The 19,451-nt window shown below is 32.8% G+C and overlaps 1 protein-coding gene across 1 annotated transcript in view; it reads right to left on the reverse strand.

The window, feature by feature from the left end:
* LOC123720245 (irregular chiasm C-roughest protein-like) overlaps positions 1–19,451 on the reverse strand; it is a 66,308-nt gene that overhangs the window by 25,642 nt on the left and 21,215 nt on the right. Inside the window, exons 2-7 of the mRNA XM_045676784.1 lie at positions 14,527–14,783; positions 12,507–12,657; positions 12,071–12,151; positions 4,540–4,691; positions 3,510–3,601; positions 2,962–3,070 (exon numbers count right to left, since the gene is read on the reverse strand). Of these exons, the coding sequence (XP_045532740.1) occupies positions 2,962–3,070; positions 3,510–3,601; positions 4,540–4,691; positions 12,071–12,151; positions 12,507–12,657; positions 14,527–14,721 (780 nt within the window). The 5' untranslated portion in view covers positions 14,722–14,783. The remainder of the gene's footprint in view (positions 1–2,961; positions 3,071–3,509; positions 3,602–4,539; positions 4,692–12,070; positions 12,152–12,506; positions 12,658–14,526; positions 14,784–19,451) is intronic.

Below are 19,451 nucleotides of genomic sequence, written 5' to 3' on the forward strand. Positions count from 1 at the left end.
TGAAAATAAGAGCGTTGTAGTGTTCTAATTTCGTGACGATACGCCAGAAGGCTCGGACAGAACATACTTTGTGACAGATTATTACGCCTTAATGAAACGTGTTGGAATAATATAAAATCGCGAGTTTTGTATGGAATAACAAGTATGTGATATCTGTTGTGGTCACAGATTAGGTTATCGACACGTCAATAATCTGTGGTTTCAGATTGACAATTTAAATTGTCTGTGGTGTCAATTAGGGTAAATTAAGGCTGTAATGTGTTGACTTACGAACAGCTACGTGATATTGATATTTCAATTTTATGTTCACATAGTGCCTGTATGTCGACGACTTCATACTGCAAGGCATAGAAGCCTGATCGTTATGTTTTTTTTAAATAATAAATAACAAAATATAGATGCGTCTGCCAAGTACACACAAAAAATATAAAAACATTTGACTTTGGAATTTTTAGGTCCGGCTCTAATAGGTAAGCCAAATTTTCGAGACTACCATTTTTTCTATATTACATGGGCCGAACGGGTAGGAGGCTCACTTGGTTCTCAGTGATACCGCAGCGCATGGACACTCAAATTGACAAAATTCTCGCAAGTGCGTTGCCGGCCTTTTAAAAATTGGCACGCTCTTTTCTTAAAGAACCCTAAGTCGAATTTATAAATTTGAGACCTCTGCGCTCATAACGTTAACGTATGAATAATTGCGTAAAATATTCATAGATGTATTAAACTTAATTAATTAATTAGTAGTATACAAAACAAAATTTTTATTTTAAATATTGAATACATTCTTAATTGAATAAGAAGATGACTAAATAATGCCGTAGTATGTAAACCGAAAATGAGGCACGGGCAAACAAATTTCTGGGTCGTTTACGGATCGTACTCCTGGCAAGCAATAGTTCATATCCGTGTCTTTAATATACATTGACCTAGTAATTTATTGAGTATAAGTGGACAAAAGACAAAAAACCAGTGCCGCTACAACCCTTGATATTTGCCTCATATTTCTATGTCTGTTTCGTGATTTAATGCAAGTAGCCTTCTGTGTATACACAATCGACTTTTTCTACGATTTAATCCTTCACCGTATGAGTGTTAAATGCGCACAGAGACATGGTGCGTGTAGTAAAACTGTAAGACCTCAGGAATGATAGAGACACTCAAGTGCTAACACTTCATCTCAATGTGTAAATATGAGCTCACTATAGCCATATTATACGAACACGAATCCCACAAAATGAATTAAATTTAAAAAATTCGTTTTTGCGAAGAAACCGCGACAATGACTCACTTAATCGATTTGGTTCGATATCGAAACGATTAATTACAATGCAGTATTCAAATCGACAGAGATTAACTGTAAAATTCCCCTTCGACTTTACCACCAAACTCAATCAAAGTATAAATCTTTAAGAACTTTACTTACAACTTTTCCTCCCAATCCATTAGGTATAGCTATGTTTTTACGAGCGAATGGATTTTATAATCGAGTTACCGATTCGATTGTTGAATCGAATAATCGTTCGATTGTCATTTTTATTGCGTTTTCGTACCTATAACTTACGAAGTAAGTGTTCAAGGGTTATTTGACTATCGTATTATGAACATATTATGCAATATTTCTTTCGGCGCAAAACGGGAAGATTTTTTAATGACGGCCAATTAAGTATATATTTCTGTAGTTTTTGTTTACGCCTAGTGACTTTGGCGACTCTCATTCTTGAGGTCGTAGGTTCGATTCCCAGCTGTGCACCATTGAATCTTCTGTATATGTGCGCATTAAATATCGCTCGTTCGATTTTGAAAAACATCGTGAGGAAACAGGCAGACCTTAGACACAAAAAGCCGAAGACGTGTGGCAAGCACAGCAGGGACCTACTTGCCTATTAAAAAATGAAATGATCATGTAACAGATAAGCCCAGACCTGAAAGGTAGCGCCACTGGTTTTATTATTTTTAATATTTTCTACTTCCATCACTGTTACTTAAAGAGTCTCTCAAAACATTGCCTAGAAAATATGGAGTTCTCGACACGGCCAATTGCACACAGTGGCTTCTGTTTTAATTAGTGTACGTCTAATTTTTCGTAAGTGCAAATAGTGACAAAATTTTAATTAATAAAAAACATTGACAAGACAAAACCAAGGCACAAGAGGACAATGTCCTTGATTCAATTTTTTAATTATGTATTAAAAATTATAATTGTTTGAAACAATAAATTATTCGAACCGCTTATCCTAAAAAGCGTGTTTCGATGTTCGCTAAAAATGGCATAATTTGGCGCGGCGATTAAGCAGACGTTTAAGATTTTATGCGAAAAGTTTGCTGAGCGGACCATCTTGTTTGCATAATTTAAGTGTTATGCTTAACGTAGTCAGCACCGAAGATATACAGAATATTATGTATTTTAAAAGTTAAGCTATCTAAGATTCACGAAACTTATAATTTTAAAATGCAATTTATTTAAGCTGTATCTATTGTTTATTAAAGTGAATGAAAATATTTTAAATAATCGTTCGATCAGATCTTATCACAGCATTTTATTACATGACATATTTTTAAAGGAAATACATAATAAGCCTTCTGTGCCTGACAAACGTCATTTTATTTTGTTTAAGAACTTTTCTTTACGATCTACCTTCACCATATGAGTGTTTATTGCACACATAGAAGGAAAATCCATATATGCACGTCCGGGGTTCAATACTATATCCACGACCTGTGGGTTAAGGGTCGTTCGCTATTTTAAAATCTTCAAATATTGCTTTATGTGATGTGAATGTGTGTGTATTTAATTATTATATACTATACAAAGACTATAACAAAAATAATACTTCATGAAAGAAATCTTTGTATCTGTCTTATAAAATATTAGTATTCTAAAATATTTCTTTTCTCGAGTCTAGCCGAAAACTGATCAGCCATCATGACTTATAAATAAAAATATAATTTTAGATTTACCTTTATCTTAATTGTAGTCGCCTTATAAGCTCGATCTGCTGTATTCTGTGCTTGACATATAAATGTCTGATTATGATGTTGCCTCCGCGGACGCAAACGTAGTATTGATCTGTGAAATTAATTATATAACAATACTAAAAAAATATTTAATTTCCTAGTTAATGTATAGGTTAAAATTATAGATAAAATCCCATTCACAGGAATATATTATGCCCCCTCCAAGGAATTCCATATTTCCCACTACAAAAGCCTCTTGAATACAATACGGGCCAGCAGTTTAAGATAAATATAGTTATGTAAGTATAATAGTTATACAGGAAAATAATTGTGCTTTTATTCGCAGGTCGAGAGTTTCGAAATATAATATATATTATGTCCCTCATTATTTCGGTGATTTCCCTTTACTTATAAAAAGACTGGTGTAACTGGTTTAAAGAAGAAAAACACAGTGAGAAGCATATCTTAGCTAAAATCGACAGTGTGAGACGAAAAAGGCCTAAAAAAATAACTGCAAGTTGAGCTCTGCTTGTAATCCTTAAGTATTTTACCTTGCCGTATACCGTCTGCCATCAGACATCTCTTCCACAGCGTATGTCACTCCCTGGTTAAGCACGCCACCCTCGCTATCGACCCACGTTATCTGAAAGTTAATTAGGAATTATTCATAGACCTATCTGACCTACTTGCCTATTAGATTAACAAATGATCATGAAACAGATAAAGAAATCTGAGGCCGAGACCTAAAAAGGTTGTAGCGCCATTGATTTGGTTTTTCTTTTGTAGTTCTATTTCTTTTGGCGCGTTAGGGAAGAATGATGACACCGACTCCGCATACCGTCACAAAAAATCGACACCCTGAAGTTAGCATAGTCAACATTTTAAAATAAAAATGTCCATTTCTTTAATTATGTAGAAATATTTTCTTTGTAATATTTAAATAAAGATAATGATAATGAGTTATAATACAACTTTCAATGTATTAAATACCTTTTTCCATTGTTAGTGTCGTTTTTTCTACAAACGAAGAATAAGGCGAAAGATAAACATTTTTAAAAGATGTTTATCTTCTTACGCCAAAGAAGTATACTTCTAACGCGTGTGCATAAGTACACACACTTTTTATATTAATAAACCAGATAAAAATTGATTTCATAAATAAACAATTGGTTACGGGTGGATGGGGATTTTTGGCCGACGTGTTTTGTGACAGCAGCTATAGCGGCAATTTGGTCTGAACTGACGGGTCTGATTGAACTGAGACTTATGGGCTACTGTTTTCCGTGACAAATATAATAACAAGAGTTTCATTAAAATTCGCTTCACGGTATAAAAACACAATTTTTATCGTAATAACTGGATATAAAACCTTTATGACTATAAATTTGTCTAAAACGTTATGTTAGAATTTTTCCACAACAGCAACAATTTGTCTGTCATAATTCTTTCATAGAAGATGGTTATCTTTGAATTCCATTACTTTTGCAACATATATTACTGTTTATATAATAAATTGTTAAGAAATTTATAGTTCTAGTTTGTGTATCTTAATCAGATATTAAAAAGAATGTGGAAAGATACCTCAGCAGCAGGTTTGCCCCCTACAGAGACACACTCTAAGTCAACATCACGCTCTTCCACAGCATTCAGTACTGGTCCCTTCAGGATCTTCGGAGGCTCAGGTGGTACCAGAACCGTTAGGCGGGCGTACCTCGACCTGATTGCCGCTTCACCTATTAGAAAAGATCAAGAGATAAGTAAGTTTCTATACATTACGTCTGCTACTGTAATAGAGTATATATATTACTTCTATACTGAAACATAATAAAAATTTGCTATTTAGGAACAGACATTAATTAAATAATAGCTTTTTGTTATGACGTCATTAAAGTCAGAGTTAATAATGCCTTGTAAAAATATATATACAATATACAAGTTTGACGTTTCTTTAGATATATGACCACAGATTGACAGTTTTGTGAAGTGAGAAGTGCCAACAGTGAACCTGTGCCAATGTTCCCACCTCTTCCATAATTAACTTAATAGTAAATTCCATTCAAATATATAATTTAATTATGTCATTTTTAAATTATTTTTGTTTTTCAACCGTTTTGAACACGCCTGTGTGCATGAATGAATGTTAGTGAATGAGTAAGTGTGTGGGTGCATGTATGTCTCAGAAGCATCTCCAACACTGCGTAAGGTTTGTATTCACAGTATCTCTATCCCTTTTACTATATCAGAATTCCTAAAACGGAGCATTTACATCAGATGTAATGTAACTGAATGTAGCCGAAAATTATAAAATCGCAAGCAAGTTACCAATGTAAAAAATGCGAATAGCTGGTCACCCAACAAATGCGACCGAGAATTTTTAGTTCATCTGTGGTATTTTACTGGTCTCCGTAAAATAAAAATTTCTAAAAAGTATTGTCTTTGGTTAACATAGCTTTTACACATTGAAAGAAAACAATTTTTTAACCGACTACAGCTACAGCTGTGGTACTTTTGACATTCAACATCTTTTGTCTTCAGTCACAGTGACCACGCACGCTGTAAAGCACGCGAAACGTCGGAAAAATTTAAATTTAAAATATTTATAAGTTTATAATAATACAAATAGATTTAATACGGTTAAAAAATTGTTTTCTTTCAATTTCTTAAAAGTTTCAAATCAAGTTTTGTTCCAGTTATATATACCAGTGCTTAATGAACTTGTAATATTTAATCACAATTTTAAATTAAATTATTCATACCGGATATCCGGTTTCAGTATCCATAATACCAAATACATTATAAATTGTATTTATTAGTTTGAACCGCTACTTATTGTGATATATAGGAGTATGCATGGCATAGAGGCCACGCCGCCTGTCCGAGCTGAGCTATCAAGGCCCTTCAGGACAATAACAAAATTCCAAAAAAAAAATAGAGGCTAAAAATAGTGCTTTTCTATCAGGTTCTATAAATTAAGATACTATTACTTATAGTCTTTATCTTAATTTAGATTATATAAGATGGTGGATGGTGGAAAATAGAGATGTTGTCGTTGGTCAGACAGTGAGGACTGACTGCGCAAGACGCAATATGCAGGCAGACTACGTATAGACAAATAAATAAAATCAGTTGCTTAATATCTAACCGCTCACTGTCCACAATCTAATTAAAGGTTAAAAGACTGGCTAATGAACAAACCTTACGCGGAGTTGGAGATGCTTCTGATACATAACATGTAGTTACGCATTACACTCATCACTCACGCGTGTTGTAAACTAATATAAATTTATCATTTATCAAGTTTGTTTTGGATGAAATGGGAACTCTGACACAGGTATTTTTTACTTAAATCTGGTTATAATAATAATCGTTTATTTGCAAAGACATTCCATTTAGATTGATTAATTACAAAAATACGCAAAATCAGCCACAGAAAAAGAGGCATGCAAATGTCATATTTATTATCATAATATCAAAATAATAAGAACATTTATGTTATATATATATTTGTTGTCAAAACTTGTAGTCTAAATACTCACGCGATCAAGACAGCCTGCCTTTAAAAACTTACGAACTAATCTTACACATAATAATGAATTGTTTATAATAAATATACACTTTTTTTCCTTATTATATTTTTAATACTTTATAAAACGCTTGGATCTGTGTTAACTGTATCTATGTTGATTAGTAACAAAATTATTGTATAACAATCCACAACGTAATATAATATATCCGCTGAACAAAACAGTCTTAAATTTTCATCGGGCGTTGACTTAGGCTAACTATAAACAAGGAGACAAACTAATTAAGCTTTATATAAGGTTTCTCACAACCTTAGACACACCTTAAATGGATTAAGAATGCTCCGTTTTAACTTATGGAACGACAGCATTCTTTCTACCTTGTACCATTTTAATTGTTAATTTTAGTCATCTTCATTATAATGTTAATTGTAATTTATACTAAGACGAGTAAAAAAAGAATTAATTTTTCCTCGTTAATGTTTTCATTTATATGAGATCAATTTGCTTTCTAAAGCTGACTCCCAATAACTATAAAATCGTTTTTCCGGGAAGGCAGGAAATAAGACACATAATAATCAAAAACAGAGGCAATAAAAAACGTTAAAACTCGCGGTATTGATTCCTACGAAAAATGTATGCTTTAGTGATAGATTAAATATAAACAGTGGCACATGCATTATTGTGTTCTGCTATCAAAGAAAATAAGAAAATCTTTTCGGTCCGTCGCTCAGGACTATCTGTTTTTACCGGTTTCTGCCTCTTATTACAGTGTATAGTTTTGAGCACAACGAGTCACTTGATCTGGATGGCAAACGATTACGTGATCTTTTGCCTTCTGTATTACCAACCACGATCAGTTTATATAGAGTTTGATCATGATCGATGTATCGGTGTCCTTTGCAGTCCACGATATTCTATACTCCATATAGGAAGACAGGGATAGGATCAGTCAGTATCAATCTTAATTTGGGTTTTGATACCAGTTTCTCTTTTCTTTCAGATGTAGTTCAAAGTTGCCATTACATCTCTAGCCAAATCGCCTTTGTAACTCAGAGACAGTGCTGCCGTCGTTAAACATTTGGAATTCCAGATATTAATAGCGATCAACGCTGATGCCAGGAATGTTCCAAGTGACACGTGGAAACTTTCCGGCTGGATATAATATCACAATTTTAACTTGGTATTAAAGAAGATGCCTCATATAATTAAAATGATAAGGATATCTGTTCTCGGAAGCAGGCGTATTAAACTTTTTCGTTTATCTTCTGTCTTTTATTTATTTTACTCTCAAAAGCTTCCAAATTATTTCCACGTTTGAGAAAATATTCGTAACAATTATAGTGTATAATGTAACGAGACTTCGATTCATTGAAGTTTTGCCACATAACAATCCAATAAAGCATCAGGTCATCAACCAATCCTTGAACAATTACATTATTAAGGCTTACGAAATAATTAAGTAAACATAAGTTTGAGTCTATAAATTTGCGTTTAGTAATACGTAGGAAGGGAGCGAGAATAGAGAGTGGTGAGACAAACAGTGACAGAGAACGAACAACTTCCAACTTGCCACTGCGCTGTGTAAATTCGGTATTGCGGGATGGGTTAAGACATAAGCGTAAGTACAATATATATTTTTTTAATTATCAAATGTTGGAATTTTGGGTTACTTAATTTTTTTAAATGTAATAAGAGGCAAACGGACATGGACACTCTCAATTCCAGAGCCCTAGTTGCCGGCCTTTTTAGTATTGGTACGCTCTTTTCTTGTAGGACCCTAAGTTGAATTGGTTCGGAAATTTTTCAGTGGGCAGCTGGTTTCACTTAGTGGTGGTCCGTGGCAAAAACTGCGTTACAAATCACTTGTGAAACGACGGACGTGGTGATACGGGAATTTCGTATTCTGCCCCGGCGTCCGATAATGAAACTCAGCTGCATTTATACCTAATAAATCCGAAGAACTCCTCTGAACACGCTCCATTGCAAACCCTCTACGAAACGCCAATAAATCAAGCCGCTCGTAGAGGGATTGGTCGTCGTCATATTGAAAATTATCATATCCCGGTCGCCTAGCGCATATAACTTGGACCATAAACACTAGACAAAGCCACAGCAGTGAACAATTTGCAAGTTTGTTTGCGTTGACCATTCGGAAGCGCTTCGTTTCTTTACAAGTTACAACGATTTTTTTATGAATGTGTACGTAATGGTTTCACAATAGACTAGGGGACTGTGAAAAAGGCTTACAAATGAAACTAGAGTTCAAAGTCATTGCGAAGCTTTTGAAAAATCTAAAACCTTATAAATCGTTTCTGTTATTGTCTATACCAGCTTAGGTTTTGTTTTGCTAATCTAATTACCCTTATACAGAACTCTCTAGTTCTATAAATACTTTATCCTTGACAAATGTAACAATTTCCAACTTTACACTACTATTGTTCGTCAAAACTTTGTAAAATGTTTCCTAGGTAAAATAAAAACCTCTTTATACCAACACTTTTAAGGTTATATTTGTATACAATGTATCCAATATATTTGTAATAACGCATAAGCTAATATCCAATCGTAAAAATGAAGCGTAAATATTTGTTGTAATATTGGTATTATTGTAACACAAGTTCGAATCTGTTCACAAAACGCTGAGTAATATTCTGAAGCCTTATATTCCGAAACCCCGCGAACAAAATGTGACTTAGGGGAATCATTATATCACGAGCTAGTTACCTCTACATTGTCTTGTCTTGTCTACATTATTCAACGAATTATCTACTTGGGGGATATGTGTCATATTCAAATAAAATCATGAAATGTCAATAATACCAACTTAAAACATAAATATTTCGTGTCTATTTCGTCAACAACGGCGTTTCCCGGCGAAACTTTAGTGATTGCATAGCTAGTAGTCATATGAGTAGAGACGTTTATAATATAATGAAAAAGTATTTGCAGTAATTAGAGAATAATACAAAGTAGAAGTCTTCAGTAAAGTAGCCTATATTATATTAAATAATAAATACTAGATGGAAACGTAAAATAAATATATCATGATAAGTTGAAAAGAATTTTTGAAGTTAGTTAATAAACAATGAATAAAACCTAAAAGTTCCTTAAATTTCTCCTCCTTATTATCAATATGAAGTTTTTAACACAGCAAAAAAGATTATTTAGCTACCTAAAATATCTAGACACAGAATAAAAGTATAGTTATAGTATAGGAAGTCCACATATAGCACTTACAATTTCATAAAAAGGCAGCATTTCTGAAACCTAATAAAGGGCGAAAACTTGGACCCTTATAACCATTCAAATGAATCACTTTATCTAGAAGTTAGAAAATTAGTAATCACTGTAACTTGTAGGGCTTTTGAAATTAAGATAAGGGCATTTGAAAAGACAACTAACTCAATAAACAACTTTAAGTCCACGGCGCAAAGTTAAATTTACTTCGGCAAGTGAAGTCTAACTTCGTTAGAAACTTCGAAACGACAAAAGGACGTTAATATTTTTTTGATTAAATTGTATTCTTGTTAGGATAATATGGGGAAGAGTTTATTTGGATATAAGACTAATATTAAGGACAGAGGTGTACTATATGAAACCCTAAAAACGCTAAGCATTTTCTAGTAACGCCTTGTATTTGGTCCAGCATGTCGGTCGGTCCTAGCATGACCAAAGTCTCTTATTCGTTGTTATATACCACAAATATATTTTAAATAGCGGCTTGAAGGGAAATTAAGATGCAAAAAATACGTAAAATATATATAAATATATGTATTGATATTGTCATACCTATAGGAATATCTGGAATATTTGACATTATATAATAATTCATTTTCATTATATTACTATTAATCTCATAAACTACAATATTAAAATGGCTTGCTATTAACACTAACTGAAAGTGAGAGCAACAACTACAACAAATTTATATAATTGATAACAAAAAAATTCAAAATGGCAAAGTAATAAATAGATAAAGGACATGTGTGATAATAATATCTTCTATTTGTCGGACGATACAGTCCATTCATTAATTTAATGAATGATCTACATCAGATCAGAGTTGAGAAAATTTATAGGCGTATGAAATGGATTCTAAGATTTCTTGCTTAATGTTGGTAGGTTATATTAAATTACTATAAGAACAGAAGAAATAGAACGCTTTTTAACGTGATCCTTTTGACGACGTTTTAATATTAAAAATATAATTTTATAACTTTTGCATATTACGCGAAACACGACGGTAATTGACGTCATTTAATTCCAGGCGTGAAATTTCTCTAATGAGGCCAATTCGTCAAAAAATGTTTCAAAGACTACTATGGCCATATAAACTACTATAGTGCAAATAAGTTCGTGTGTTTAAGATCAATTCTAAGTTAAATTTCTAAGCTATCTAATTGATTTCAAACAATCTTTCAGATATACATCAGCAAATGACGAGACGCCTATTTAATTTTAAAACAATTAAGAGAGAATTGGAACTTCTAGCTTAAATAAAATTTTGAACGTTTAAGACAATAATAATAACATGTGTTAAAATTTCCTGAAGTTTCCTTAATAACCAAATTATGTATGATAGGTTCGTTCCTTGCAATGCATACATAAAGACGAACCCACCATTTAAAGTTAAAAGTAAAATAGCCATTGCTACTAATACAATACATATATATATTTATACAATATTCATTTTCTAATTAAATATACTTTTACCAATAGATATTATATAGCATATTTATACGCGAAGTCAGTAAAGTCAGTATTTTGGAGACTAGTAGTATGTAATGTTTATAAAAGTATATGAAAGAGGTTTACAATTCGACGCATTACTCCCTAGAATATAGTTTCAAACCTTTCCACAATACATGCCATATAACTACGTAATAACAAAATTAACTCAACATTATTACGATAAAGTTTTGGCTAACCCAAATTCACATAACCGTAATTAATAAACAAGTTTTTAGGCGTAACACATGTACAAACTATTTGGGCGGAAGTGGCAAAAAGTTGGCGGAAGGGCTAATATTTCAAATTTAGAATTGTAAACAAGTTCACGTGTTCAGGTTTTACAATCATAACATTTTTTAGTTTAAATGGTAACTTTTTTATGTTGTCATTTTTATGTAAGGCGAAAAACGACAACGAAAGGCAATACATCCTAGATTTAACACAAACGAAAAAAAGAACTCAATACTCTGATTAGAGAACAATTACAGATAATGGGAAAGGCTAGACTGATGATATTTACTTTGGCTTTAACTACAAACACAAATACACAGCACGAACAAAAGACTCACGTTATATAGAGGGCGCAATAAATAATAAATTTAAACTTGTATAAACAACTTTATCAACACTTTTATTAACAAACTTTCATTACAAATGCAAGCGATACATTAAAGAAAACGATTAATGTAAAATAAAACATAGCGATCGGCGCTTCAAATCATGTAATGTAACTTCAATAAATTCTGTCAAATGAAGTCATTACGAAGAGTTGTATTTTTTCGTTCCAACCTGACATTTAGGTCTCCTTAATACAAGTTCTTACCTTAGTTAATGTTAATTATTATATATTTACTAACCTCTTGGACCTGTGCTGACCTGACATTGATACATGGCATCATCATCCAATGTCACGTCTCTGATGTCCAATGAATAATCACCTGAAAAAAAAACGATAAATAATATGCGACACATATCTACGACTTTTTACATATTTAAAGGTTTGGTCAGCATTTTGAAAGTCAGCTTTTATGTTAGCGTTTCATAAATCGCGTCATCGCGTCCTGGTAGTTCAGAGGGTTCGCAGGAACCGTTTCACTCGTGTTTACTACTGCTTGGGATTGGAACTCCATCCCTCCCTATTTTGCAAGATAAATGCTGGAGGAGAAAACGCGTAATTTCGACACGTATTTGATACTGTTTGAAGTCGCAGTTAGTCGTACTTTCTCAGCATGATGATGCAGCCAAACACCAGTGTAAAAATAAAAAATTGCAATTATAAAAAAATATTCTCACCCTCTTCATCGCTTCCGATCATCTTATACCGTTCGTAGCCTGAAAGATGTCTGTGTGTGCCGAGCCCAAAGTCGTCTTTGGTCCATTGGAGTTGGCCGACTTTATTCACCACCCGACATGGCAGTATGACTCTTCCACCTACCACAGCGCTCTATAAAAACAATCGATTAAAAGTTAATAATAAGCCTAGATTAGACAAAATTACGCTTGTTACGCTAAAGTGAACTGTTGTTGCTGCACTTCTAAAAATCAAATTTTTAAATAAACACAAAAACACTTGATGGGTATAGAGAGAAAATTTTGAAAATACATAAAAACGTTTTTTTAGCACATAGGTTTTCATTCGGAAAAAACGAACAGTCTCTATTTATAGTGTGACGTGTACCATATGTTGGAAATTAGCTACTTAAAAGGTACTACGTAAAAATCGTAAGGACGAAACCTAGCTCGCGGGCATAGCTACTATTACATATATATAGACATAGACGAAGACATAGACATAAAATGTATTACTAACAAAACACACACACAAACAAAATAAATAACAATAATGAAAGAAAAGAAAAAAAATATGAGAGATAACAATGATTTTTTTCTTTTAAAGTTTTAAGTGTGCTGTGTTTGTAATACGCCCTGGCTCAGCATTACGAGTATGCTGAGGAGCAGACTGTTCCATTGCGCTGGTCATTCTACCAGAGACCAGAACAGTATGTATACCTCATATATTAATGTACTGTAACTAATTAATCCAACAATCTTTGGTTATGTAATTCTATATGAAAAACACTAAAAAGGTTCTATGTTATAACTATAAGTATAATGTAATTGCTGTATTTGTATCTGGTCAAGATGCCCGATTCAGACGCTAATAAACTCTTAAAATATAATAGTAGAATATTCAGCTTTATTCCTTAACTCCTAAGAGGATAAATCTACAAATTTTCAATTAGTTAACTAGATTCAAAAGGTCCAAGGGCCAATAAATAAATCAAGAGTCCCTCAGGAAGTCCCGAAATCAAAGTTCGGACCTCAGAATATTAATTTAAGAGATTCATAAATCAAGTTTTCCGTTATTTTTTACCTCGCGAGTTGACGTCTTGGATACGCCGATATTAAAATTCTTCAGATGCCTTAGTACATATTTGCTATAAGTTTTATTTATAGCTTATTGTAGCTGTTTAGCTAAAATAAATCAATACCTTACAACTTTTTTAGGTCTGGGCCTCAGATTACTGTATCTGTTTCATTATCTTTTGTAAATCTTTAAGTAGACAAGAAGGTGATCATTTTTGGATCTAAGTCAAGCCGAATTCTAACGATGTTTGCCTTCACAAATTTAAGTTAAATGCGCTCATAGAAAGAAAGTCCATTGGTGCACTGCCGGGGATCGAACCTACGACCTCAGAGGATGGAGAGGATTAGAGTCGCACGCTGAAGCCAACACTGCTGTTTTTACTAGAATAAAAAAATGTTTCATATCGTTGACGCTTTAACGACATTTGTTCAAGTATGCAAAACGTGCGGCAAGATTTTTTTTTTTTTAAATCGTGAAATGCTCTGCCAGCTTCCCGGGCACAGCAGAGCATTTCTTATCGATTTCGATAAAAAAGGTCTCATTAAAACAACCAATGTAATTGTAATTGTTCCTAATCATTTAAATACAAAAAAAAAATTAAATGTTTTGCCTAGAAATCTATTGGATTTAATAGAAACCGCGGAGTTCCCATGTTACACCCCTACACAACATGTTTTTTTTTTTTAATTTAGTGAAAAGTTTGAAAAATGCTAATTATTGCTAATAAATTATTAGGAACTATAAAAAAAAATTCTGGACTTAAAAGTGCAGAACTCATTCTAAAAACTATCAGAAACTCTAGAACTATTGTGTTTGCTGCCAGAACTCTAATTTTTTTGTGCTCTGCTGGTAAGTGCTCTGCTAACTTTACAGACACGCCCTCTGAAGTATTATAGTATCCGCATAGTAAGTGCAAATATACATATATATTAAACCAGAACTAACCTGATCTTGTGGCTCCAACGCGAACTTCTGTTCCTTCGCACACACTGACACTATTAATAGATAAAACATCCATTGCTCGCTCACTACAACAAAGTCTAGCACTGTCCTTAGTAAAATGAACAATGTATTTGAACGCCTAGTCGTTACTCTAGCCCTTGTTTCCTTTGATTTGAGTTCGTTATTGTGCTGATACATTTTGTTTAGGGTGTGAAAAATCCAAGTACAGCCATTTGTTTTCAGTGCATTTTCTTTTATAGCTGAAACAATAGAAATACTTATTAACATTTACTATTTACTTGCCGTAACAGTAAAGTTATAAGATTGTAAGGTTATAACTAAACGACGGGTTCCATGGCCTGGTGGTAAACGCACGTGAGTCATACGCCAAAAGTTGAATTTACGGCGAAACAATACTTTACTGATCGATAAAATATTTTCGAGTTTAGAATAATAGTAGTAAAAGTTTAATAAAATGTTTATTTATTTATTTTAATATTAATTATATACAGCAAAAAACAATTATACTTAACATATTAATGAAATATGAAATAAATAATATTAACATTTGACTAATATCTAATTCTGCTGTGTTGTGTGATGTCGTGAAACTGAGGGTATGTACGTGAGAGTGTGTATGTGGGGTGTGCTCATGATGCAGGTGATTTAGCGCTATGAATATTCTTAATAATCATATTCCGAGATAGCCTAAATCAAGTCAATGTTTAAATAGCAATCGTTTTAAGTCCAGGCTGCGGCGATACAAAACTTATTTTTTTGCATAGTTGGTGTTGATGTAAGAAACGTGAAATAAATCATAATTATGAATCTGGTAGGCAAGAACATGGAAGTGAATTTTTTTCTGGAACTGAATTAATTTTATTTGATATAATTTTTATTGCTTGCCAGAGCTTAATGTATCAATTTTAAAATGTTATAAACTAAAACTATATAATAAAACTTATTATAGGTGTTAATATGATCTATAAATTATAAAATTGTTTTAATAAAACTATCCATCGCATTAGATATCCAGCTTTGTAGTATAAAATGTAGCTTATTTTCAAAGGACGATTTCCACGTAACCTTATTACGAGGAAGAGAACAAACTCGTAATTTATACAATAAAAATACATTTAAAGACATTTATGTTATGTATCTGCTGCAAAACGAATATTTGTAATACCACATATACTCGTACTGTCAAGACGTAATAAACAAATACTGTAGTTTCGGGAGCGGGTTGCAACTCCTTAGACTGGACCTATTAATATACTTGAAATGAAGAGATGCTGGTGCTGGTGGGGGAGTTCGGCTCCATTGCTGGTAGAGACCAACCAGCTCAACATACGTAGACGGCTAAGACAATTTCAGAATGATCCTTGATGTATCAGGAGTCCTCAGAAAATATTCGTGCCCTCGGATAACCCATGACGGTGGTATATGTCGTGGCGGTGCGCGAAGCCCCAGAGCAAGTGTTGGTGGCGCAGTGGAGTTTTGGTGGTTAGGACCTATAAATATGTTTTGTCTAACGGCCCTCGTTATTTTCTTCGCTTAAATGTATATTTAGTATTGTCTTCTGTTAAAATAGCTTTTACACTTTCGTCTTCAGTCAGCGTGACCACGCACGCTGAAAAGTACGCGAAACGTCGGAAAAAACTTAGAATTATGTTAATAACTATAAGTTTTAATAATAATACATAGCTTTAATCCATCCATAAAGTGTTATTCTAAATGTATATTTGTTAAACTATGTTAGAGCGATGTTGGGGCGGAAACATAAAGTTTTGAACTACCTTATATTTAAATAATTTTAATGAGCTGTTAAAGTTTGGTTTATATTAACACTTAATTAAAAAGATAGCGTCGTTGTTAAAGAAACTTAAGATTTCAACGACTAAGACTTTGAAACTCAAATAAATGGAATATACAGTTTTAAAATTAAAAGCAAAATAATATTTATTTTTATGATCAACACTCATAAAAAGATTAAATAATTAACAATGATTTTTAATTAAAATAGTAAAGTTATATTTTTCACCATATCTAAATTAATTCCTAACTACATTTTAATAAAACTCAATTGTAAGAAGTTGGGAACACATGAACGTCACATTATTATTGATAAAAGTTTAGTTATAATCACTGTAACTGTTTTCACTTACTCGTATGTATTGTCTCATTCGGTCAAATTGTGTTGACGCTCCGATGAAAAGAAACATATGAGTATAGTAATAATGGTGCAATTAACCTAATATTACGCTTAAATAACTTTATTTCTCATCACAAAAATGTATTTTATTTACATGAGAAACTTAATCTGTATATTCGAACAAGATAGACATTGCCATCAGCCGTCCCAATTCTAGTCCACTAAGATTATTCTGATATGTTTCTTTAATGTTCTAACGCGCTAATATTACGAATTTTAGACGGTAATTGATTAAATAATTGCACACCCTCATACTTAATAGACTTCTTCAAATAATTTGTACGCGGCTTCGGCAAGATAAGCAAACTCGCTCGACGAGTATTGCGTGTAGTGGTGTGTTTGATTTCATTATTCATTATATGAAGTGTAAAACGGTGCAAGTGTAAATGTTAATTTTGAAACTACCAACATCCAAATATAAATATAATATTATTTATATTTATTTTATTTTATAGAACACAGGGCAATATGGCAGGAGGCTAATGTTAAGTTTACCGCCGCCCATGGACACGCTCAATGCCAGAGGGTTTCTCTTTTCTTGAAGGACCTTCAGTCGTGTAAACCGACTATCCACACATAGATACGTATTTAATTCAATATATATTAATTTATAATATATTTTTTGAAGTGAAACTTCTTTATCGGCGTTGGAAAAAATTTAACGTCACATTTTTTCCGTAACGCGCCATCTTTTTCTTGATTCGGAAAAAGAGATTCGAAACCATTTATAACAAAAAAATATAAATACAATAACAAGACAGTAATAATCTATTACAATTAATGAAATTCTGTAATAATCTTAGTAGTAATAAGGTAAAATAAAATAATTGTATTATTTGTATTCATGTCTATGATAATAAAAGCCTTTTGTTAAACTTTATCAAATTTAACTTTATTTAACCAATTTCTGTAAAGTTGCATATAGTAGATCATTTTTCGTTATAAAGAAGTTTCACTTCTTACGTGTGTACACTAGTCCACGCAAACTTTTTTTTTATGAAATTTACTACCCACACACAGGATTTTTTTTACATCAAAGTGTTATCAAATCTTATATTATAATGAATTGTCAAATGAATAAACACATTTTTTATATATAAGCGCAAATAACACACCGTAAAGAAAAATATTGTATCATGTGTTACAAATTAAAAAAAATTGCCACCGGCCAGCCCACACATAGATTATGCCCTTACACCGTCTTGGGATGAGACTTTTGTATCTGGTTTGTGATCAATTGCTTTTTCTTATAGGCAAGTAGACTATCAACTTTTTGTACCTGACGGAGTCTTTTTCAGTCTCCTCATGACTACGTAACACTACCAAAGACAAAGGAAAATGTCTGACTACATGAGAATATAACACGAGGTGATATAACTAAAACTATATTGTTACATATATTAAATCTGAGCTCGGAGCAAGCGCTGATAATTCATAAATGAAGTAACATTATATTTAAAAAAAACGGTTTAAATGAAAAGAAATCGCGTGTTTTTACCGAATAAGTTTTTCTCATAAAAATAATATTAGTGCTTTATTCATAAAAGATATTTTAGTATAATTGAACTGTTTTTCGTCCCATGTCAAATTGTTTTTACGCTGCGATGAAAAGAGATAGAGTTAGTTAAACAGTGTCATCGGATTTGTTATTGACGAAAAAGGGTACATTTAATGAAATTTACATACAATTATGTAAATTTTAATGAAAATTTCTTTTAATACGTCATTTTGTCAACAATCCTCTGTTGCTAAGTATCATAGATCCGAGTTAATCTACATCAACACTATCGCTAATAACAAAAAAATCAATGGCACTACAACCTTTTAGGTCTGGGCCTCAGATTTCCCTATCTGTTTCATGGCCATTTCATAATCTACTAGGCGAGTAGGTGATTAGCCTTTCTGTGCCTGACGCATGTAGTCGCGTGGGTCTAAGGCAAACCGGTATCCTCACGTTGTTATCCTTCACCATTCGAGAGAATGTCAAATGCGCTCAAAGAAAGAATTGGTGCACAGCCGGGGATGGAACCTACGACCTCAGAGATGAAAGTCACACGCTGAAACCACTCGGCCAATACTGCTGTGACAACCATCGCTTTATCTATCATGGAGTTGCAGCGTGTACCAAATTGGCGCCAGAGCGCCATGATAACAAATCTGGTTTTCAGTATAACCCAAATCGCCCATTCCCATACATTGCGCCACAGAAAATCACATACCATAAAAACAGGTGGTGACCGCTCTACAGATATACTAAATTTAGAATAACATATGATGTCTTTCTCTTGTCAGATTATTTGTGTGATAGTAATCAGGCCCTTTCAACTATTTTTCAACAAGATAAACTAACTGTGCTTATGTAACCGTTAAGGCTATACTCATTATCAATATCAAGTATATAAAAAAAATATATTTATGTATTATTTTACAGTAACTTAATACAATATAAAAAGTAAACTAAAAACATAATATAAAGTATTATATATATATGTATTTCCGAACCAATTCGACTTAGGGTCCTTCAAGAAAAGAGCGTACCAATTCTTGAAAGGCCGGCAACGCACTTGCGAGCCTTCTGGCAATGTGAGTGTCCTCCTGCCCGTTTGACTCCTATAATATTTAAAAAAAAAGAAAACATAAAACCTTAATCTTTTTATAACTAATCATAAATAATGCTATTCTTGTGAATTCACCCAGTGTGTAACTAAATATATCC

This window comes from Pieris brassicae, chromosome 2, assembly GCF_905147105.1.
Source record: "Pieris brassicae chromosome 2, ilPieBrab1.1, whole genome shotgun sequence".
Lineage (NCBI taxonomy): Eukaryota > Metazoa > Arthropoda > Insecta > Lepidoptera > Pieridae > Pieris > Pieris brassicae.